Source organism: Hydra viridissima, unplaced genomic scaffold (genome assembly GCF_058129835.1).
Source record: "Hydra viridissima isolate aposymbiotic clone 2 unplaced genomic scaffold, HvirCarnegie_v1 scaffold_15, whole genome shotgun sequence".
Lineage (NCBI taxonomy): Eukaryota > Metazoa > Cnidaria > Hydrozoa > Anthoathecata > Hydridae > Hydra > Hydra viridissima.
This window is the reverse complement of record NW_028324314.1, coordinates 2,505,059-2,528,199: the sequence shown is the minus strand read 5'-3', so window position 1 is coordinate 2,528,199 and position 23,141 is coordinate 2,505,059. Positions and strand designations below refer to the sequence as shown.

At 32.4% G+C, this 23,141-nt stretch overlaps 2 protein-coding genes and 2 pseudogenes across 2 annotated transcripts; 1 reads left to right on the top strand and 3 right to left on the bottom strand.

Moving 5' to 3' along the window:
- Positions 1-914: 914 nt before the first annotated feature.
- On the bottom strand, positions 915-3,056 carry LOC149878167 (uncharacterized; annotated as a pseudogene).
- Positions 3,057-3,683: 627 nt separating this feature from the next.
- LOC145186174 (uncharacterized) lies at positions 3,684-5,737 on the bottom strand (annotated as a pseudogene).
- Positions 5,738-11,383: 5,646 nt separating this feature from the next.
- LOC149878166 (uncharacterized) lies at positions 11,384-13,827 on the top strand. The gene is made up of 2 exons (XM_090073407.1): positions 11,384-11,721; positions 11,911-13,827. Exons 1-2 carry the CDS (start codon positions 11,472-11,474, stop codon positions 13,302-13,304), a joined length of 1,644 nt encoding a protein of 547 aa, XP_089929533.1. The 5' UTR covers positions 11,384-11,471; the 3' UTR covers positions 13,305-13,827.
- A 2,123-nt stretch (positions 13,828-15,950) lies between these two features.
- On the bottom strand, positions 15,951-18,404 carry LOC149878165 (uncharacterized). Its single transcript, XM_090073428.1, has 2 exons — positions 18,067-18,404; positions 15,951-17,877 (listed from the first exon to the last, which is right to left on the bottom strand). The coding sequence occupies exons 1-2, from the start codon at positions 18,314-18,316 to the stop codon at positions 16,484-16,486; spliced, it is 1,644 nt and encodes a 547-aa protein (XP_089929554.1). The 5' UTR covers positions 18,317-18,404; the 3' UTR covers positions 15,951-16,483.
- Between the last annotated feature and the right edge of the window lie 4,737 nt (positions 18,405-23,141).

Genomic DNA, 23,141 nt, shown 5'->3' with positions numbered 1-23,141 from the left:
TTTCAAAAGTCGCACCATTTATGATGAAAACTTAATTTATGATGAAAAGTTGGTTTACAACAAACCCATCTATGTAGGAATGTGCATCCTGGACATAAGCATAACTTTAATGTTTGAGCACCATTACGACTACATCAAACCAAAATACAATGACCGCGCAAAACTTCTCATGACCGATACTGACTCTCTCATTTACGAAATCGAAACAGAAGATTATTAAGAAGACATTGCCAATGACGTCAAAAGCAGATTTGACACGAGCGAATTCGATAAAAACCATCCCGCCATTAAAAAAGTTGGTTTCAAAGTTGACGCTAACAAAAAGGTCATCGGAATGTTCAAAGACGAAACCGGAGGAAAACCAATTGAAGAATTTGTAGGACTTCGACCAAAACTCTACTCTTACAAAATCTATAAAGAAAAAGAGCATAAAAAATGGAAAGGTGTCAAGAAAAATGTTGTCGATAAAAAAATCAAGCATGAACATTACAAAGACTGCTTAATGAATGGAGAAAAAAAGTTTGCAACCATGAATGTCATCCGGTCATATAAGCACGACATCTACACTGAAGAAATCAACAAAGTCCCACTCAGTGCCGAAGATTATAAAAGAGTCATTTTAGATGATAGAATCAGCACTCTGGCTATAGGACACTACAGATTACCACCACCACAACAACAATAAAAAGAAAATAAATTTATATTATTGCGACAAGAAAAGAAATATTGTGGTAAGACACATTTTTTTTAAAAAGAAATTTTTATTACATGATTGCGACAAGAAAATTTTATTATATCTTATTTTATCAAATTGCGACAAGAAAAGAAAATAAATATCAATACAGACTTTTTTTAAAAAAAAGGTAAGTCAACAAAAAATGCGTGAAAGTTAGAGCTTAAGTAAGGAAAAGTGGTCAATGCGCCAGAACCGGCATTTCTCTAATACTGGTGGTCATACTGGATTCAGTGGCAGTTGGAAATAAACAGTAAGCTGCATCAAAAATCAAACTTTCGATTGGTCCTATAAACCTATGCTTTTTATCTGCGCCAGTTTGATTGATGCTGCAACGCAGCTTGTCTGTTACGCAAGTTTTTAAAGCATTTTTTAAAAAGTCATTTACATTTTTCCCACCAATTTGCTTCATCTTTCTGCAAATGATATCTTTATCATTAGAGTTAGTTTTTTTTTTCTAGTGGGTAAACTCTTCAACTGAAATTGCTGGTAAACAATCTATATTTATATTTTCGCTATTACCATGGTTAGTGTCTAAAAGTGAACGTATGGTACGCATTTCTGTTTCCAACCCACAAACTTTTCTGTACATTTCAGTCACTATGAATTGAATGCCTTCAACAGTATTGTAACTGGCGAGTCATCTACTTAATCCATTTAGGCAGAGACAGACAGAAAGTTCTAAAACAAGATTAACAATGATTTTAAATACTCTTAAATGATATAAAAACTCTATCACAATATTTTAATTATTTTATACTGATTTTTTTCATTTAAAAATGGTAACTAAAAAAGCAACAAATAAACTATTCAAATGAAACCAAATAAGAATTCTTATTTTCACAAATTGGATAAAAAATTGTTAAAAATGTATACTGAATTGGAATCGGGGAGCTTTGGTGGCTCCCACAATGGCCATGATGGTAAAGACGTTTCTTCAAAAAGGCTTTATCTTTTCTCTTCCTGTTTTGTAGATTTATAGGAGTTGTTTTTTTGATGTATTAAAATCAATTTCTACTTCTAATTCTGCAGTAAAAATATGCTACAAAACAAATAATTTTTTTAGTATACGTACAATCATAGTTTTATATGTACAATAAACATATACAAAAATCTATATAAATAAAAAGCACGCCAGAAAGCAAAATAAATACAGATCGTAAAATTTAAAATACCTAAATTAAATACTCAACAAATTTTCTGCAATACTTAGTGTATTGATTACAATATAAATAATTTGTTAAGTTTGTATAAAAACACTTACATTCAAAGGTGGAAGTCTAAGGAGTCCATTTTTATGATTAATATTTTTTTTTACGACCAGTTTTTTAATTTTTCGAATAAGCGATTTTGTATCAATTCCAACTGAAACGTATAAAATAAATAAAAAATGCAATTTTGTAAGATTAATTTACTTTTAAAATATGTTACTACTGAAACACTTTTTGTTTTTTAATTCCAACAGGATATAAAATACTTATCTGTTATATGCATGCCGCATTTACACCTTACTTATGCATTGCCTTTATTTGATGGTTATCTTCCGTTAATGTTTTACCACAAGATCTCCAATCTTCAATTGACCAATTTTTTAGTTTCTCTGACATTACTGTTGCAGCTTTTTAATTCCAGAACTTCACTGCAGCAATAAAAATATATAAAATAATTGATCTGAAATAAAACATGTAAAATGTAACATAAAAATTTTAACACATTCAGATGCAATAACATGATAAACAAAATATTCATCAGAAGCCAAAACATGCATGCTGAAGTGCAAAATAATAAAATGGTCATAAAACCAATCTGGCATTTTGTCATGTAAGAAAAATGGTCCAAGGTATCAAACAAACTCTTGAAATTCAGAAGCTTTCCAATTTTTAAAATTTACCAAAGAGCTATGTTTTTTGTAGAATTCTGATGGTAAATACTTCCTATATCATTGATTTCAGTGGATAATTTAATCAGTAAATGTTCTGAAAGTCTACAAGATAAATGCAGAAAAGGCACTTCAGTGAAATAATATGTGCATAACTTTTTCACCACACCTTGGAGTACCAGATGCATTTATTCTTGAGAACATGACAATTGCAGTCCACTTAATTAAGGAATATTCAAAAGAAGTGAAGGGCCATGCTGATTATTTTCTGATACATTTTGTAACTTTCATCAGAAAGTGGTGTACAATTCTGATCTGTAAAAATAATACAATTGTAACAATACTCACCTTTGATATTGCAGTACCCACGTCCGTAGTATGCATTTTGATTAAAAGAATTTTGAGCAAATAAACGTGCAGGTGTATCGCAAATAAAATCAACATTCGTTGTCCTTTCAAATCAAAAGAAACACTTAAAATTTGCAATTCACCAACCAGCTGTTTAAGATAAAAATTCAAAGTTGGTTTTTCTACACCACAGTGCAATACTATAGGAAGTGCACCAATATGATTGTAATTCCTAAATGACATTAGAATCGGCCAAAAAGACACTTTTGAAAATTTATAAACAGACAAACCATCTAAATTAAAAAACACCCGTAATTTTACTATGCCACTGTTTTCATCTTTATATCTTAAATTTAATTGTAAATTACGATGGTCCATGCAATACAATAAATTGTCTTACACGCCATTATATGGCATCAATTTTTTTTTTTTCAATTCTTTTTACCCAATTTTTAGACTGGTTGTAGTTTATTGACTTAGCTTTAAGTGTAGTAACAGATAATGGCAAACTAATCACTTAGTTTTGATATGATATTTATAAATTATATAAAAGAGATCTTATTTTATACATAAAATAAGATCTTTTTTATATATATAATATCATAAACTGTGTGTATATATATATACAAAACATCATAAATGAAGGGCTTTGTTACGTCCAGCAAATGAGCGTAGTGATCCTTTTTCCAATTTTATCCAGTATGTCTTTAGCCATGAAACTTTTTCGCCATTTGTTAATTTTTTTCTATTGGTTATCCCACTCTCCAATGATTTTGTACTGAGAAATTCATGGGTCTCCATTTTTCTTACAATAAATATTGGGGCCCTCTTCTTTGCATTTTTAATAAGGTCCATCCAATGATCTGGAACAAAAATTTGGTCCTTCCTTTTTTTGGCTTTTTCAATCACAGCAAAGTCTCGGTCGCAGGAGGAAAAACTATGCCCTGGTACAAAAAATTTCTGTTCAATGGTTTTCAGAAATGGAGATTTGTGCAAAATATATTGTAACATAAGAGACATTTTTATATTACGATTTTGTCCACCTCAACTATCGCTATACAATATTAAATGGGTCACAGTTTCTGGTATGTGTCGAAAAACATGCTCGAGGATACACGAACCTATCTCTTTAGTACCTCTGGATGCTTGTTCCTCACTCCATACATATATAAAACCTGTCTTTAAGTTTTCATCGTGGATTCCAAGATTGTAAGTCCACATTTGCCTTTTATAGTAGGCTATTCCTGTACTAAGCACTGGTGTCGGTAGAGTTTTTTGTAAGTCGAAAACTAATACCCTCTTGTTTGGATTTGTATGTGCATCTAGTGTATCTTCTTTTATTTTTTCTTTTGCCTTTTCAGCCATCTCTTGATGAATAATAAGGTCCCTCCTAACAGTGTTCTTTTCTTCACCCTCTGAAAGACACCTGATTTTATTGTTAAATAGATCACATTTTTGACATGTATCTGATTGCGGATGGTGAAAATGTAAATTGAATTTTGTATTGAGTATGCGTCGAAATACAAAAATTGAAAGTGGGGTGAGATCATTTTCATTGCAATTGCAAACATATTTCTCGTACATTGTTGACATTCGTAAAGTTGGAGGCAAATAATTTCTGTACTGGTTGTCTTTTCTGCTATAGTGAGATTGGTACGTTGGAAATAAGCGAATAAATCTTTGAAGATATTCAGTGTCTTCATCACTACTTTTATTTTGTGGGGCCGATTTACCTCTGCGATCTTCGATAGGTGTACCATCTGTTTTTTTCCTTGCTAAAATATTTGTTATTGTCCCATCAGGAATCTGCAATGTGTATTTGAAGTAAGTTTTGCAAATCTTTTTAACATTTCCACATTCATCAGTTAGTTTATAGGAACGACTATTTGCTCTACGGGAGTTATTTGATGCAGTATACGTCCTGTGTTTTTCTTTTACATCAACAGAACCCATCACAAAGGCGTTTTTTAAATCCCAGTTCATGGTGTAAAAGTTAGAAAAAATTTGATTACGGCGAGCAACTGTTATTTTACTGCTGCACTCTAGATTGCAACCACAATCTTTGTTAATAAAAATCTTTGGTTCAACTACTTTGCCCTTAGATGTAACATATCCCTTCCCTGTTGACCTTTTCTGTTTCAAAATATTTCTTTTGTGTAGTTGTGGATGGGCAACTCGCTTACGACTATGGCTATGACTATGGGTTTCTCCTTGTACTTCCTGGGAAAAGCTGTCGTCCTCTCTACTTCTCCAACAAGGTTAACATTTGAATCTGCAATAAAAATGTTAGGTAAAAATTATTTTCTAACAAGAAAAGAATTCCTAACAAAACAAACTAAATGGCCCTGGCTAGTCTAATGCTAGACCTAACACCAATGTAAACAATCAGTCCTAGGCCATACCAATAGGACTAAAAAGTTCCTTTTATAAGCCTATTTAGTTTTAGACAAATTGTACATACCATTAACTCCTGTTAGTATAGATATAGGTCTTGCATTTTCTTCAACATATTGATCCCCAATACTTGAAACTGAAATAAAAAAGTGCATGTCAGTTTTGAAAAACTAGAAGAGGAAAACCTGCCTAAACAACATTGAGGCTAGAAACTATATTACTGTATGATAAACTCAATGAAAAGTATATCTTGATGCTGCATTAATTATATACATACCTTCGCTAACATCATCCTCTAAAGAAATGTTGTTATCTGCATCTGAATCATCACAATCACTTTTCATTAAAAACTCTTCCAAATCTGAGCAGTTCATTTTCGCCATGTTGATTCTTGGATAGGCAACTTTTCCACAATTCAAAATTTATTTTTCTGTTAAAGTAAATATGATTATAGGTAGTAGCACTGTATGGATGGGCTTTGGCACTTTTTCCACAACAAACTACATACTCAATGTACAGTTTGCTGTGATTATCCAGAAAATTTCAAAAATGTGGGTTAGACCACTTTTCCGCTGAGCCCCTCAAATATCCTATAAGATATAGAGTAAAATGAGTTAAAACTAAATAGCAGGGGAAACACTTGCGAGAATCTTTTAACTTTGATGAAATTAGGTTTCAAACAAAAGTATTTTAAAATGATTTTAGTTTTATATCATAAAGAATTTTGTGCTGTTTTGAATGACATATAAACAAATATCAATTGTCAATAGTTAACTGACCGCGCTTATCTATCTTACCAACATCTTATTTCAACAAGTCTGGAACAGTGCGCCGAAACTACAATTGTATAAAACATTCGACTTAAAGTTGGTAGCTAAAAAGCTGCGATATGTCGCAATCAAATCGATAGCTGCAAACTGCGATATGTAGCTATTGTTTTGTAGCTATCATATAGCTAGCTACAAAGCTGCAATATGTAACTAGCGATAAATTGAAATTAAATCGATAGTTAAAAAGCTGCGATATTTAATTATCAATTAGGTATCGATTTGAGGCTATCTAGTAGCCAACTACATAAAAGCAATATGTAACTAGCGTCATATCGTGATACAATCGCTTTCTTAAAAACTGCGGTATGTAGCTCGCAACATATCGTTACAAAATTAACATGCTCAAAATTCAATTATTTTCATAATTATTATCAATCCAACACTAAAAATCGAATTTTTTAAGATGTCAAAGATGTTACGAAAGAATAAAGTAACAAAAAAAAAATCGCTTGAAAATCGTTATAATGCTAGCTAGTCACTCGCTAGTCGCTAGCTCACTTCCCACCGGGTATGCATTTGATCAAATTTTGTTTGGGACAGAATATTCCTTTAAATTACTGGGGATTGATGACAGATACAGACAAGTTATACTCACAGAAACAGTTCACCAGAAAACTGTGGAGTTATATGCTCCGCAGATTCTATCGGTAAGTGAAAAGGCAATGCGAATGACGTAAAGTATAATATATCTAAAAATTAAAGCAGCATACACTTGCTTAGTTAAGTTTATTATGTAATAGCATTTCAATCAGAACGACAAACTCGTTTTGAGTAAATTTATTAATACAGATTGATTTAATTAAATTAATAGTACAAAATGCAGGGTATGATTACTAGCAATGATTAGATCTTGAGTCAATATTTGAATGCATATGCGTGGTTTCTAATTGGCTAGGAATGAAAAACTATTTTACAATGCTTAATATACTCAATTTAGAAACGCAAATATTACAAACTTAATTTTAAAATGTATTTTCTATGTCTTCATTGTATTTTTTGTAATAGAAATTTCACTAATCAAAACAAAATTTACTTGAAGGATATATTTTTATTTAGATCAGCTGCAATTTTGTACTCAAGATGGTTAAAAAAAACAGATTTGTTTTTGCTGTTCGACATTCGCTTAGGTTTATTTCGAACATGGCGTAACTTTTATTGTTTTAAAACTACAATTTAAAGAGTAAGAAATCAATGAAATTGTTATTGATCATAATAATTGGGAGAATAAAAATCTATTTCTGAGTATATAAAGACTCATAAGGGTATCAAAGAGTTAATATTACTGCCATTAAAACTGGTACAGCCCTCAGAAATTTTTAAAAACACTTTTTTTATGTTTTTATTACTTTAAGCATTAAGAAAGTAAATACCAATCTCGAATTTTGTGATTTGAAGTTTATTTCCAAAAATGGTTTTATAAAAATTTATAGGTAAATAAACATTTAAGTAGGAATTAAAAGTACAAATCTTCCGCAGTTACCGTCTTGAATGTAATATATACCTTTTTGGCTGATTGGTGAACTTATTTTAGATATGGTGTGTAATTGATATTAATTTTTTAATTCAATTTTGTCAAGTACAGTTTGTTTTAGGATTGAATTACATGCTATTTTTTAAAAAAAAATTTGCACAACTGTGAGCTTTCTTGAGGAATTTTTTCAGTAACTTAATAAGTTTATTCAATTAAGCTGTTTTTTATTATCGCAAAAATGGGAAAAAGAAAGATTTAATTTAACAGAACTTGCTACCTAAATATGACAAAAAACCTCACACCAAAAGCTTTCTAGGAGAAAAAAACTACAGAGGTTACTTGATTGAGAAGATGTTGCTACTAAGATTTTTTCTCTTGGAAGGAGTTTGTTGTATGAAAACATTACCATAAAAGTTAAACTCTTAAATTGATGTTTCAAAACTTCTTTACATGTCCAAAACGCATCTCAAATGATGTTATTTTAATTGACAAGTTTCGATCTTGTCTGTGATCCGTGTGTAAATTTGATGTGGATAACATGCAATATTTATACAGAAACTTATACACCAACTAAATGTTTTTATAATATTAAAGTTCTTGGTCGAAAACAATTTGAAATAAACATTCGAGTTGAGACTGCTATTCGAGAAAATGGTAAGGAACACAAATCATATGTAAATGTTGCTCGCTTTATGAATGTGTTTTCGATTCAACGTAAAACTTAGTTTCATTTCAGAATTGTTTAACGAAGCGCTTATGAGAAGCCTACAGCACACAGAATGCATAAAGCCACTATCAGATTTAGGAAAACTTGTTAGGTAAATCCAACAAACCATATTCAACTTGATATTTTTCTGCATATTTTACTTGGCAGAAATGTGGATTTAATTACATAAATCAACGCAATAAACTCAGGTCAGGACTATTATATTCATAGGTAGGAGAAACTTTGAGTTACTTAAACTTAAAAGCAATTTACAATAAAATTTCTGTGAAAGGTTTTTTTAGTCCAGCTCAGCAAATCAGTAACTGTAAATGAAATTTTCCTGAAAAATATATCTGACTCAAAAAACACAAAAAGTGAAAAAAAGCACAGAGAAGATTATGCCAAATATTAAAAACCCAAAAACTAAAAAATAACTTGTCGCGTTTTTGAAGATTGCTGTATCCCAGCTAGATAAAACATATTTAACAACAACAACAATAACAGACAAAAAATAAATCTAAAAATTTATATGTATGTATGGTATGTAGGTATGTGTATGATGGAGTATATGTAGGTATGTTTTTGATGGAGTAACTTAAACTGATTTTTTCCATTTTACTGGACGAACTTGAGTAGAGTGCTAAACTAGTAGGAGCAAATAATTGATTGGTTATATATTATATCAAAATAATACAAAGCTAATCAAATAATCAAAAACATACCAATACCATCGGAAAAAGAATACAAACTAAAGCTAATCGAGAAAACTGAATCATTTTTGAAGATGAGGTGGAATCCGTTATTTTTCATTAACAGCAAACTAACTTCTAAAGACGATCATAATTATGTGAACTATGGAATCAAGTCGATAAAATGTCCACCGCAAATAAAAGAAATGGCTCCTTTCGAAAAGGACGTATTGCATTTAATTAGAACAATAAAATTTAGAAAAGTCAAAAACACGTTTCAAAATAAAATGAAAAAGGACATAAAAACCATACAAATGTCTAATAAATTGCTTAAAAAGGCTGACAAAACGTCAAATATGTACAAGTTATCTAAAGAAGAATATAACCACCTTTTAAATAATGCTATCACCACCACCTACAAAAAAGGTGACACAAAACTACAAGACAAAATAAATAAAGAAGGGAATAATATTTTGCGTAACCACGATGTTTATAATAAAATCAAAATAAACGGTTTTTCTGGATGTTTTATTACATTGAAAGACCACAAAGAAAACTTTATCAACAACCCTACTGTTCGACTCTTAAATCCAGTAAAAAACGAGGTAGGAAGAATAAGCAAAATTATTTTATCTCAAATTAACAATGAATTCAAAAGTAAGCTCCTTGTAAACCAATAGCAAAGCACCTTAAATGTTACCGACTGGTTTAAAAAAATTGAAAACAATTATCTCTGCAAATTTCTAATTTTTGACATGAATGATTTTTATCCTTCAATAAATGAAAAAACTCTCAACGCTGCAATCAACTTTGCCGAACAGCACCTTTTAATAAACTCGGAGCAAAAAGCAATAATAAAGCATGCAAGAAAATCTTTACTTTTTAACAACAATGAAACGTGGATTAAGAAAAATGGGGGGCAGTTCAATGTTACAATGGGGGCTTACGATGGTGCTGATGTATGTGAATTAGTAGGAATTTTTCTATTATTTCAACTTTCGCAACATTATAAAAGCGAAGATTTCGGGCTATATCGTGACAACGGGCTAGCAATATTTAAAAACAAAAACGGCCAGCAGATGGAAAAAATCAAAAAGCATTTCGTGAAAATATTTAAAAGTAATGATTTTCTTATTTCCATCAAATGCAATATAAAACTCGTAAACTATCTAGATGTGACACTTGATCTTAATAATAATTCTTTTCGACCGTACTCGAAATGTGATAACGAACTTAGTTACGTCAACTGTGATTCCAACCATCCACCAAGTGTTATAAAAAGACTACCTCGCACTGTTCAATTAAGATTATCTTCAACTTCATCAAACGAACTTATTTTTAAAAATGCTTCTCCACCTTACGAAGAGGCTTTAAATAAAGCAGGCTTTAAATGTAAAGTTAGTTATCAACATCAAGTGCCACGTCTAAAAGTACAAAACGCAAGTGAAACATTATAAGGTTTAACCCTCCATTCATTCAAAACGTGGAAACAAAAATAGGAAACCGTTTACTTGCATTGGTTGACCTTCACTTCGCGGTAAATCATAAATTGCACAAAATTTTCAATAGAAATTCGATCAAGGTAAGTTATATCTGTATGCCAAACGTAAAATCCATCATTAATTCGCATAATCACAAAAATTTACAAGACCAAAGATGCATACCAAAAAACACCTGCAACTGTACCAACAAAACTGCTTGTCCTTTACACAATCAATGTTTGTTAACCAATATCGTTTATAAAGACATCGTGAGTTCCGAAAATCTTGAACTCAAAGAAAAAGTTTATTTTGGCATTAGCGAGACACCATCACACTTGTCCAAAATTGGAAATAACTACTCCGAAGCTTCCCGAAAAAACCCTTTGGAGCGGAGTATCTACATATGTTCCTGATTAGAAAAATGAAAAAAATGAAATCCTTCATGACCGTCCGAGCGAGAAATTTCAGTTTAAAAAATAAGATTTTTGCCAAAAAAAATTTTAATTTTTTTTTTCAAAATTTGATGAAAAAATCAGTTCTTAAGTATTAGTGGCACATCCCTAATAAAATATTGAACCGAATTTCGGCAAAAGGCATTTTAATGACATATTCATGTTTTCATTCGTGGAATGCACAACTCAAAAATGCCAAACTCAGCAAAAAATCATGAAGACTGTCGGAAGTCAGTTTGTCTCCTCTGTATAAAAAAATGTTCTAGGGAGCTAACAAGTTTTCTTAAAGACCAAGTCAAGAGTCTGATTTCTCAGGATGTTGACTTTTGTGACACACGAGTCCCACTTGGAATGTGTGATTCTTGCAGACTGCTTCTGAGGAGAAAGAAAAATCTGTCATGCCTAGGCCTGAGACAAGAGGACAGCAGTGTGATTGCATCATTTGCAAAATTGGACACCTGAAAGCATTGCAAAAGCACCCATTTGAAATGCCACAACAGCCTTTACCATCCCAAGACCAAAGAAGATGTTCTGATTGCCTCTCCTTAATTGGAAGAGGAGTACCTCATCAATGCAATCAGTTCACATTCAGGCATAACATAAAGATGTTGGCATCAAAAGATTCCAAAGTCAGTGAACAGATTGCTTCAGCAGTCATTTCATCTAAAGAGGCTTCTCCTCATGGAACCCTAAGAATAGCACAAAGTGGTGGTGGGCGACCTTTGCCAATTACTCCAGGTAACTGTAACTTGCAAATCTTTTATCTGATAGTAATTAAAACTTTGTCATTGTCTTTGTCTTTTACAAAAGAAAAAACCTTTAACAAATAAAATTTGCAGTTCAAATCTAAACTTTACTTTCCATAAAGAAAACTTGGTTGTTTATGTGAAAAATTTGCTCCTACTCATAGCAATGTTCTTAATACAGGTGCAGCAAGCGCAAAAAGACTCTTTGGTGATGAAGTAGTTCTAAAAGCCCAAGACCTTGCAAACATTCAGACAAACACAGGGCTGTCTAATGCAAGCGTCAAAAAATTGGCCTCAACATTGAACCATGTTGCACAAGCCAGAGTTGTTGAACCTCAATTCCGGGCAAAATTCCATCAAATAGGTACACAACTATCTGAACATTTCACTCACACAAACATAACTGTGACACATGAAAAGTCTCAGACAAAGAAACAAATTGTGGTTCACTGCAAGAATCTCTCTGAACTTCTCAATGATGTCTTGCTCAAAAGACAAGTGTATAAAGAGCACATAGTCAAGCTTGGAATTGACGGTGGTGGTGGTTTCCTCAAGGTTAGCCTTGGGATTCAAGAAGATGAATTGATTTCTCAAGTTCAAGCTCCACCAGACAAGAAGACACTTACATCTTGTGCAGCAAAAGACAGTGGTGTGAAATCTCAACTTCTTGTTGCTGTAGCAGAGGATGTACCAGAAAACTATGAGAATTTGAGAACAATACTATCTCTCATCTTCTCTGAGCGAGTTGACTTTCTTCTTTCAAGTGACCTGAAGGTGGCAAACCTTGTGTGTGGGCTTCAGTCACATGCCAGCTTACACCCTTGCACATGGTGTGACATTGACCACAATAGGTTATCACAGAATGGTAACTTTCGAACCTTTGGATCCATCAGAAGATCTTATGCCTCATTTAAAGAAGCTGGTTTAGACATGAAAAAGGCTAAACAATTTCAGAATGTGGTGCATGAGCTCCTCTTGGATTTTTCTGACAATGCACTTGTTCTTGACATCATACCACCAATGGAGCTACATCTCCTTCTCGGTGTAGTGAACCATCTGTTCAAGGCACTAAAGGACTCCTGGCCTGAGGCTGAAGAATGGCCTAAAGCTCTTCATATCAAAGAACAGCCTTTTCACGGAGGGCAGTTTGCTGGGAATGAATGCCGCAAACTCCTCAAAAATGTTGACCTTCTTCAAAGACAAGCAGAGAATTGTTCAGCTTTTCATGTTTTTCCATTCATCGACACTTTGAGAAAGTTTGATGCAGTTGTGAATGCCTGCTTTGGAAATCATCTGGATTCAAACTACTCAAAGAAAATTGACCAATTTCAACTGGCTTTCCTCTCCTTGCCAAAAGTAAGTGTGACTCCAAAAGTCCACACTGTCTTCTTTCATGTCAAGGATTTCATTGATCGTCACAAAATGTCTCTTGGACCATTCAGCGAACAGACAACAGAAGCCCTTCATCACAGTTTCCGAACCCACTGGGAGAGATACAAAAGGCCTCTGGGTCATCCAGACTATCCAGAAAAGTTGCTGAGTTGCATAGTAGATTTCAACAGCAAGCGTCTTTAATGCAAAGTTATCAAGAAAACATCGTCTCTTTGTTTCAGTTTATTTATGTTTTAGTTTTTCAAAAAAGCTTGACTAACTAACATTAAAGTTGCCCCCAACTCAATTTTTTAAAGAGTACATTGTTTTCTCACATTGTTTTCTCACATTATTTCTTTGTTATGTGTTCATAGAATAAAAAGAATAAAAGCAATCTACAGTGGACAATTGTTAAATCATTTTTAAAAAAATCAAAATTAAACTTGCTAAACAATCATTTTACTTTTGATTTTGAAGTTTTTTAAACATTTTAGTGACTTACCCATGCATCAGGGATCTGTTATGTAGTGTAGATCAATGTTTAGTGAATAAAAAATGTGTTTTCTTTTGATTGCAAAAAAATATTTTTTGTCGCAATTTCTTACATTTTAAAACTGAAATTTCTCGCTCGGACGGTCATGAAGGATTTCATTTTTTTCATTTTTCTAATCAGGAACATATGTAGATACTTCGCTCCAAAGGGTTTTTTCGGGAAGCTTCGGAGTAATTATTTCCCATTTTGGACAAGTGTGAATATGTTAACTTTTAGTTAAAAATTTTTACAAAACTTCAGAAATAAAATGTTCCAAGTTAATGATGTACTTTAAATTGAAGTTAAAAATCAATTATAAGTACTAAAAAGGCTGCAAACCTCAAAAGTCTTGAGCAACCTCTAAATATTTCTCAAAATGGCATTCGGATTAGCAATATCAAACAAACTGTCTAATTCCTTCAAAAAATCACATTGCTTTTGTTTCTGAGTTTTACTTTTGCGATACTTGTTCTTTTTTAACTTCTGATATTTGTCTACACACTTTTCAATTTCTGTACAATTTTATTATAGTGTTTGTCACCACTTAAAAGGTTTTAATGTTAATATTTCAAACGTTTTTTTTTGAACCACCCTGGTATATATATATATATATATATATATATATCTGTTATTTAAATGAAGAAAAATAACATTTTAATAGTATTTAAAGTTTCGTGCCTTACGGCAATCATCAGCTATTAATTACAAAAAAAAAACGTAAAAAACCTTTTAAAAAACGAATCAAATTTAAGGTAGAACGAATTCTGATGTAATTAGCAAAAAGACGCAATATTTAGTCTTCAGTATCAAAAGAGGATAGAAGGAACTTGTTAGCATGCCGACATTTAGATAATATTTCGCTTCTTTTGTTGAGTAGGTTGTTTTCTTTTTGCGATAAAATTTCAAACTTCTTGTGAAGGCAAAGGTTACAGGTCGTGGTTTCAGGGTTGGAAGGTTTGCATCCAGAGCCGCCGAGAGGGGGGAGGGGGGCCAAAGGGACAGTTTGTCCCGGGCGGCAGATGTCGATGGGGCGCCAGATGCCGAAGTAAAATAAAAATAGTTTTTTTAATTTTAAAATGCCATAACTGAAGTGTAAATATTACTCGCGTTATATCATTATTTTTAATTCCTCGAAAAAATTTTAAAATACGAACTCATCATTGATTTCGTACTCTATACGCTGTTAAATTAAAAATGTCCCTTGAGATTTTTGCATTCATCAGACTAAAGTAAAAAAAACGTAAACGTTGATAATTAGCAATAACAAACTGTGAATACAATTTAGAAATAATTCTATTCAGAATTTAGAAAGTAATAGTAAATATTTTTCAACTCTTTACGATCAACTTATTTATGGTAATTCATGTTTAAGATTTATACTTAACTATTGAAATATTGATTTATGACATTAGCTTTTTTTAGATTGAGTTTATAATTTTTTGATGAGTTTGCGTAGTTGACTATGCTATTATTTTATTGACTGTTAATAATGAATTGTAAAAAACTTTCTGGTGTCCAAAATAGGGCATTGGCTTCCAAAAGGGTAAAAGAATGTGAAAAAAATAAAACGCTCCAAGATTTACGTTGGTTTTACAAAGCTACTAATCAAAATACTGATTTTAAGGTGAGTTAGTAGAAATATATAGGTCTATATATATATATATATATATATATATATATATATATATATATATATATATATATATATATATATATATATATATATATATATTATTTTCGAAGAAATTTATGAATATTTTCAAAGTTAATCATTTTTCACACTATGCCAATATCCGTTGCAGAGGGTGAAAGATCTTTTAGTAAACTTAAGATTATAAAAAACCATATCAGAGCCACCATGGGACAAGAGTGAATTTCTAATCTTATGATGTTGTCTATTGAAAATGATCTCTCGAAATCATTGTCATATGATGAAGTAATTAATAATTTTACCTCGAAAAAAGCTCGAAAATTTTATTTAAATTAGCAATTGTTTATGCTGTGGTTAGTTAGCAAAAAATGAAATAAAATTAAAGTAGCTATAAAGGCATAATATACTTTTTTGCTTCTATGCTTAGTATATATATGAAGCGAAATCTATAAGGGCGCCAAAAAATGTTTTGTCCCGGGCGGCTTGAAGGCTCTCGGCGGCCCTGTTTGCATCGCTTTACAATTCTCCACTTTATTATAGGTGTGATGGCTTTTTCTTTGTATTTCCAAATTTCCTTTGAAAGTTCGGTATCATTCTTATACCTGACCGTATTTAAAGATTTTACATGGTTAGCATATCTTAGCTTAAATGGCACACTTGTCCAAAATGGGAAATAATTACTCCGAAGCTTCCCGAAAAAACCCTTTGGAGCGAAGTATCTACATATGTTCCTGATTAGAAAAATGAAAAAAATGAAATCCTTCATGACCGTCCGAGCGAGAAATTTTAGTTTTAAAATGTAAGAAATTGCGACAAAAAATATTTTTTTGCAATCAAAAGAAAACACATTTTTTATTCACTAAACATTGATCTACACTACATAACAGATCCCTGATGCATGGGTAAGTCACTAAAATGTTTAAAAAACTTCAAAATCAAAAGTAAAATGATTGTTTAGCAAGTTTAATTTTGATTTTTTTAAAAATGATTTAACAATTGTCCACTGTAGATTGCTTTTATTCTTTTTATTCTATGAACACATAACAAAGAAATAATGTGAGAAAACAATGTGAGAAAACAATGTACTCTTTAAAAAATTGAGTTGGGGGCAACTTTAATGTTAGTTAGTCAAGCTTTTTTGAAAAACTAAAACATAAATAAACTGAAACAAAGAGACGATGTTTTCTTGATAACTTTGCATTAAAGACGCTTGCTGTTGAAATCTACTATGCAACTCAGCAACTTTTCTGGATAGTCTGGATGACCCAGAGGCCTTTTGTATCTCTCCCAGTGGGTTCGGAAACTGTGATGAAGGGCTTCTGTTGTCTGTTCGCTGAATGGTCCAAGAGACATTTTGTGACGATCAATGAAATCCTTGACATGAAAGAAGACAGTGTGGACTTTTGGAGTCACACTTACTTTTGGCAAGGAGAGGAAAGCCAGTTGAAATTGGTCAATTTTCTTTGAGTAGTTTGAATCCAGATGATTTCCAAAGCAGGCATTCACAACTGCATCAAACTTTCTCAAAGTGTCGATGAATGGAAAAACATGAAAAGCTGAACAATTCTCTGCTTGTCTTTGAAGAAGGTCAACATTTTTGAGGAGTTTGCGGCATTCATTCCCAGCAAACTGCCCTCCGTGAAAAGGCTGTTCTTTGATATGAAGAGCTTTAGGCCATTCTTCAGCCTCAGGCCAGGAGTCCTTTAGTGCCTTGAACAGATGGTTCACTACACCGAGAAGGAGATGTAGCTCCATTGGTGGTATGATGTCAAGAACAAGTGCATTGTCAGAAAAATCCAAGAGGAGCTCATGCACCACATTCTGAAATTGTTTAGCCTTTTTCATGTCTAAACCAGCTTCTTTAAATGAGGCATAAGATCTTCTGATGGATCCAAAGGTTCGAAAGTTACCATTCTGTGATAACCTATTGTGGTCAATGTCACACCATGTGCAAGGGTGTAAGCTGGCATGTGACTGAAGCCCACACACAAGGTTTGCCACCTTCAGGTCACTTGAAAGAAGAAAGTCAACTCGCTCAGAGAAGATGAGAGATAGTATTGTTCTCAAATTCTCATAGTTTTCTGGTACATCCTCTGCTACAGCAACAAGAAGTTGAGATTTCACACCACTGTCTTTTGCTGCACAAGATGTAAGTGTCTTCTTGTCTGGTGGAGCTTGAACTTGAGAAATCAATTCATCTTCTTGAATCCCAAGGCTAACCTTGAGGAAACCACCACCACCGTCAATTCCAAGCTTGACTATGTGCTCTTTATACACTTGTCTTTTGAGCAAGACATCATTGAGAAGTTCAGAGAGATTCTTGCAGTGAACCACAATTTGTTTCTTTGTCTGAGACTTTTCATGTGTCACAGTTATGTTTGTGTGAGTGAAATGTTCAGATAGTTGTGTACCTATTTGATGGAATTTTGCCCGGAATTGAGGTTCAACAACTCTGGCTTGTGCAACATGGTTCAATGTTGAGGCCAATTTTTTGACGCTTGCATTAGACAGCCCTGTGTTTGTCTGAATGTTTGCAAGGTCTTGGGCTTTTAGAACTACTTCATCACCAAAGAGTCTTTTTGCGCTTGCTGCACCTGTATTAAGAACATTGCTATGAGTAGGAGCAAATTTTTCACATAAACAACCAAGTTTTCTTTATGGAAAGTAAAGTTTAGATTTGAACTGCAAATTTTATTTGTTAAAGGTTTTTTCTTTTGTAAAAGACAAAGACAATGACAAAGTTTTAATTACTATCAGATAAAAGATTTGCAAGTTACAGTTACCTGGAGTAATTGGCAAAGGTCGCCCACCACCACTTTGTGCTATTCTTAGGGTTCCATGAGGAGAAGCCTCTTTAGATGAAATGACTGCTGAAGCAATCTGTTCACTGACTTTGGAATCTTTTGATGCCAACATCTTTATGTTATGCCTGAATGTGAACTGATTGCATTGATGAGGTACTCCTCTTCCAATTAAGGAGAGGCAATCAGAACATCTTCTTTGGTCTTGGGATGGTAAAGGCTGTTGTGGCATTTCAAATGGGTGCTTTTGCAATGCTTTCAGGTGTCCAATTTTGCAAATGATGCAATCACACTGCTGTCCTCTTGTCTCAGGCCTAGGCATGACAGATTTTTCTTTCTCCTCAGAAGCAGTCTGCAAGAATCACACATTCCAAGTGGGACTCGTGTGTCACAAAAGTCAACATCCTGAGAAATCAGACTCTTGACTTGGTCTTTAAGAAAACTTGTTAGCTCCCTAGAACATTTTTTTATACAGAGGAGACAAACTGACTTCCGACAGTCTTCATGATTTTTTGCTGAGTTTGGCATTTTTGAGTTGTGCATTCCACGAATGAAAACATGAATATGTCATTAAAATGCCTTTTGCCGAAATTCGGTTCAATATTTTATTAGGGATGTGCCACTAATACTTAAGAACTGATTTTTTCATCAAATTTTGAAAAAAAAAATTAAAATTTTTTTTGGCAAAAATCTTATTTTTTAAACTGAAATTTCTCGCTCGGACGGTCATGAAGGATTTCATTTTTTTCATTTTTCTAATCAGGAACATATGTAGATACTCCGCTCCAAAGGGTTTTTTCGGGAAGCTTCGGAGTAGTTATTTCCAATTTTGGACAAGTGTGTATTATATAATACAGCTGTTAATAATATAATGTAATAACAAGTAAATGCAATGCAGAATGTACTTGGAATCAGTTCTGTAATCTTTGAACAATGAGCTTTGAACAGTTTTTATTTTGAATTCATTTGAATAAGCAATGATTTCTTAGCTGATTTGAATTTTTTTTTGTGTTGCTAAACAAAATTCAGTAAGTATTGTCTCTGTTCTTCATTTAGTCAATATTTCATTTTATTGGCTTATCAATGCAGCACCAAGTTCAGCACAATCATTCGTGACTCGTAATCCTTTAATTCTGATAAGGTTTTTTTGTATGTTTTGAGAGCATTCCAGATACATGGATCAGTGGAAAGCAATGATGTAAAATAAATCCCAAATTGTTCAAAAACAACCAACGACTTTGATGTTACAAAATCTTCAATTGACTTCAAATGGATATCAGCAATATTTCCATATTGTTTTTGTTTTTTACATTTGATTTAGTGTTTAATTTGGAAATCATTTTTTGTTTTGTTTCCGATGAAACATGATTTGTAAAAAATGACAGTCCAATAAGTTCTTCGCTTAAACACCACAAATGTCTTTGTACCGCAGCTGCTGCAGTCTAACTAATTTTTTCATCGAAAGATTTTTATGTCTCAAGTTTATTTAACAATGATATGTCATTCATTGCAGCATCCTTAGAAAATGTGCATGGCAACCATGAAGACAAATACAGGAGAGATCCAAACAAGTTAAATGACAATAATGCTTTCTCTTCTTTTAATATCAATTTAAACTGTTTTCTAAGCATGTATATTTTGATACAATAGATGACTTTTGACAGCAAACGAGAATGATGAAAGACACCAGGCGTATTAAATCATGTTCCTCTCGGAGGAATTTCACCAAGAATTAATACTGTCTATTCTAAAAACTCACTGTAGTCATTCCTTGGTTGTTTACCACCTGTTTGTAAACACTTTGTTGCAAATGTAATTGTTTCATCTTTTAAATGTTTCAAAAAATTTTTTGTTAAAACATTATGACTGAGGGATTGATTATCTTCTTGGTTGATAAATTTCCAATGTTCTTTAAATTTTTTAAAAATCAAAACATCTGGACCACTGGTTAGCCCAAAGCAGCTTTTGAAAACATCAGACACTATGGCTTCATGTATGTGCTGACCGCAGTCCAAATATAACTGTTCTTTTTGCAAAAACTTTTCTATTAATGTACAAGCTCCTGCATGAATTCCTGTGTTACTAGAGGTTATATCAAAACACATTCCAATAACCTTTTTCTTTATTCCCCATTCTGAAAGACTTGCTACAGTAGCCTCAGCCATGGCTTCTCCAGTTCCTTTAGACATTTTTGGAACGTCTAGTAACTTTTCAGTGTTTTCACTTACCACTAATATGGCCAATCGATCAACTTTTTCATGAACAACATTAGTGATGTCTGGTAGCAATTTGCCATACCAGTGCACAACAAGGTGTTTGTCAATATTGAACTCTTGCTTATCCTTTTCTCCTAATTTCTTTTTTAGCTCACTGAATTGTGCTAACAGATAATGTTAAATCATTAATCTCATGTCTCAAACTTGTAGCTGTAGCTGCAATAATAAAAAAAGCTTCTCTGTTAGGCATCTTGGTTTTGTCTAATGCTGATCTAAGTTCAGGTGTCATTAATTTAGCTATCTTTGCTTTCTTCGGTTTGTGTGTTACATTTTCAGAATTATAAGTGCTAATTTAAATGCCTTTAAACTCAGGATATTCTTCTTCACTTGCATCATCCTCAAAACCATTTTCCCTGCTTTCATCTGGTTTCTTTAAACTTAGAACAGATTTTGTTGAAGTTTCCTTTCTTGTTTCCTACTTCTTTTTCCTCTCTTTTTCTTTGGCTCCTTGCTCTACAATTTTTTTTCTTTTCTTGTCAACTTTTGATCTACTGACAACATACAACCTTGTCTTCTAGCTCTCTGTGCTAATAAAAACTGTTTATCTTCCTCTATTGTCACTATTTACATGGCATTCGGATTAGCAATATCAAACAAACTGTCTAATTCCTTCAAAAAATCACATTGCTTTTGTTTCTGAGTTTTACTTTTGCGATACTTGTTCTTTTTTAACTTCTGATATTTGTCTACACACTTTTCAATTTAAGTTTCTACATGCTGCTTAGTTTTGGTCGGAATTTTTGCTTTTGACCAAAAAACCATCTTCTTTTGCTGCATAAATAGCACTTCTATGTATTGTATCTTTATTTTGCCTGTGATGATAAACAAATCTTGATAAAGTTTGTTTTTTTGAAGGAAGTTTACTTCCTAATACTACAATACTGCTCAAAAATTTAGCAAACATTAGATTTATGTTTTATTTTTCTACTATTAATACCATTTTTTTCTACTAAAAAAAATCAATTAGCTCTGAAAGAAAACAGCGTATTGTAGGACTGCATCTTGGTGGTTTCAACAGTTCTGAAATAGTTCGAACTCTTAAGTCTGTATCTCGTTCATGTGTACTTAGAACAATTCAGAAATTTCAAAAAAATTGGTACTACTGCAGACAAAAACCGATCTGGATGACCAAGAATAACAAGTCTCACCGATGATAATAGTATCTATAGAAATGCAAGAAAAAACCCTAAATACTCCTCCAAAGAAATTGCACAAGAAGAGAACTTGGGTATAAAAAATTATATCTCAAGACAAACTGTAAATAAAAGATTGATTGATCGAAAACTTTGTTGCTACGTTGCTAGAAAACCAATGCTTAAACCAATTGATCAGCGGAGGTTCGGTAGGTATATGGGGTTGCATCACTTATGACGGCCTAGGTCTCTGCTACTTATACGATGGTCGTATGGATCAACATAAATATATCGAAACGCTTGAAAATCATTTAATCCCGACTAGAGACATCTTTTTTAGCAATGACTCGGAGTGGCAAATTCAACGAGACAACGCTCCCTGTCACAAGGCGAAAACGGTGACTATTTGGTTTTAAGAAAACAACATTAAGGTACTTCAGTGGCCAGCTAGATCACCTGACCTTAATCTAATCAAAAATGTATGAACTGTACTGGACTGCAAACTCACTAAAGCTACAGTAAGATCAGCTGAATATCTTTGGTAAAGTTTTAAAGAGTAGTTCGACAGCTTATTAATTGATTATTGCCAAAAACGTTTTGATTCGATTAAAAGAAGATGTGAGCTATGCATAAAGAACAAAGGTGGACATATCCCTTATTGATCTTGCTATTAAAGCAAACTTAAATCCAGGTGTGCTAAACTTATGAGCAGCTTTTTTTTAACTTTTTTGTACATACAAATTTTGGTTTTAGATATTTAGTGATAAACTCTTGTTTTTTTTTATTTCTTTTGCTCTTTATGTAATTAAAAAAGTCAAATAAATATGTTTCGTTTTTTAAAAAACCTTGAATTTCTCGTTTTTTACATTTATTTCATTTTTAAAGAAAAAAACCCAACTTAAATCTAATGTGTGCTAAATTTTTGACCAGTATTGTTTATCTGAAGTAGGACCAATCAACCACATAGTGGATTCACTTAGAGTATGTTTTTTCATTTCAACATTTATTTTATTTGTCATTTTCTAAAAAATAATAAAGTATTAAAGTGTAATTCATTGGGCTGTTTAACATAACAATTAAGAAATAGACAATTAAAAGTTTTTTTCTAATTTATTAACTGAATTACAAATCCTTCAGAAAGTCTGAATTGTATTAACAGAATGTACTATAAGACTTGTATCTTATATATTAATTGTTTTAGAAGTTTAAAAAAATACTTTTTTAAATTAAAGCAGACCATGTAACAACAAAAATTTAATTAGCATTTCATTTATGGCGCAAATAATAAAAAAGTTTAGCATAATCATTTATAAATAATACTCATTAAATTTCTATAGTGCTTGAGCAACCTTTAAACATGAGCTAAATAGAGAGATTTTTGGTAGTTTTGTTTATTTTTGATGATTGTCACCATATAGGGGAGAGGGGGGCAGCTTTGAACGGGGGCAGCTTTGAACGGGGGCAGCTTTGAAAAAATGCATTTTTGAAGCGTTTTTATATTTAAACTTAATAAAACTAAATATTTTGTGAAGATAATATTTACCTTCGCACCTGTCACCTGTCCTTCTTGGCATTTGGCATAAATTGGACAAAATATATGATTGGTTTGTTTTTGAGGACAAATTGTAAACATTTCGATTTAAAGTTG

What these genes read in the sequence shown, in the direction of transcription:
- LOC149878165 (XM_090073428.1), bottom strand. Translation starts at nt 18,316, where the DNA reads ATGCCACAACAGCCTTTACCATCCCAAGACCAAAGAAGATGTTCTGAT. An exon ending in ACCTTTGCCAATTACTCCAG is followed by an intron (nt 17,878 to 18,066) that starts GTAACTGTAACT and finishes TTCTTAATACAG; the next exon opens with GTGCAGCAAGCGCAAAAAGA.
- LOC149878166 (XM_090073407.1), top strand. Translation starts at nt 11,472, where the DNA reads ATGCCACAACAGCCTTTACCATCCCAAGACCAAAGAAGATGTTCTGAT. An exon ending in ACCTTTGCCAATTACTCCAG is followed by an intron (nt 11,722 to 11,910) that starts GTAACTGTAACT and finishes TTCTTAATACAG; the next exon opens with GTGCAGCAAGCGCAAAAAGA.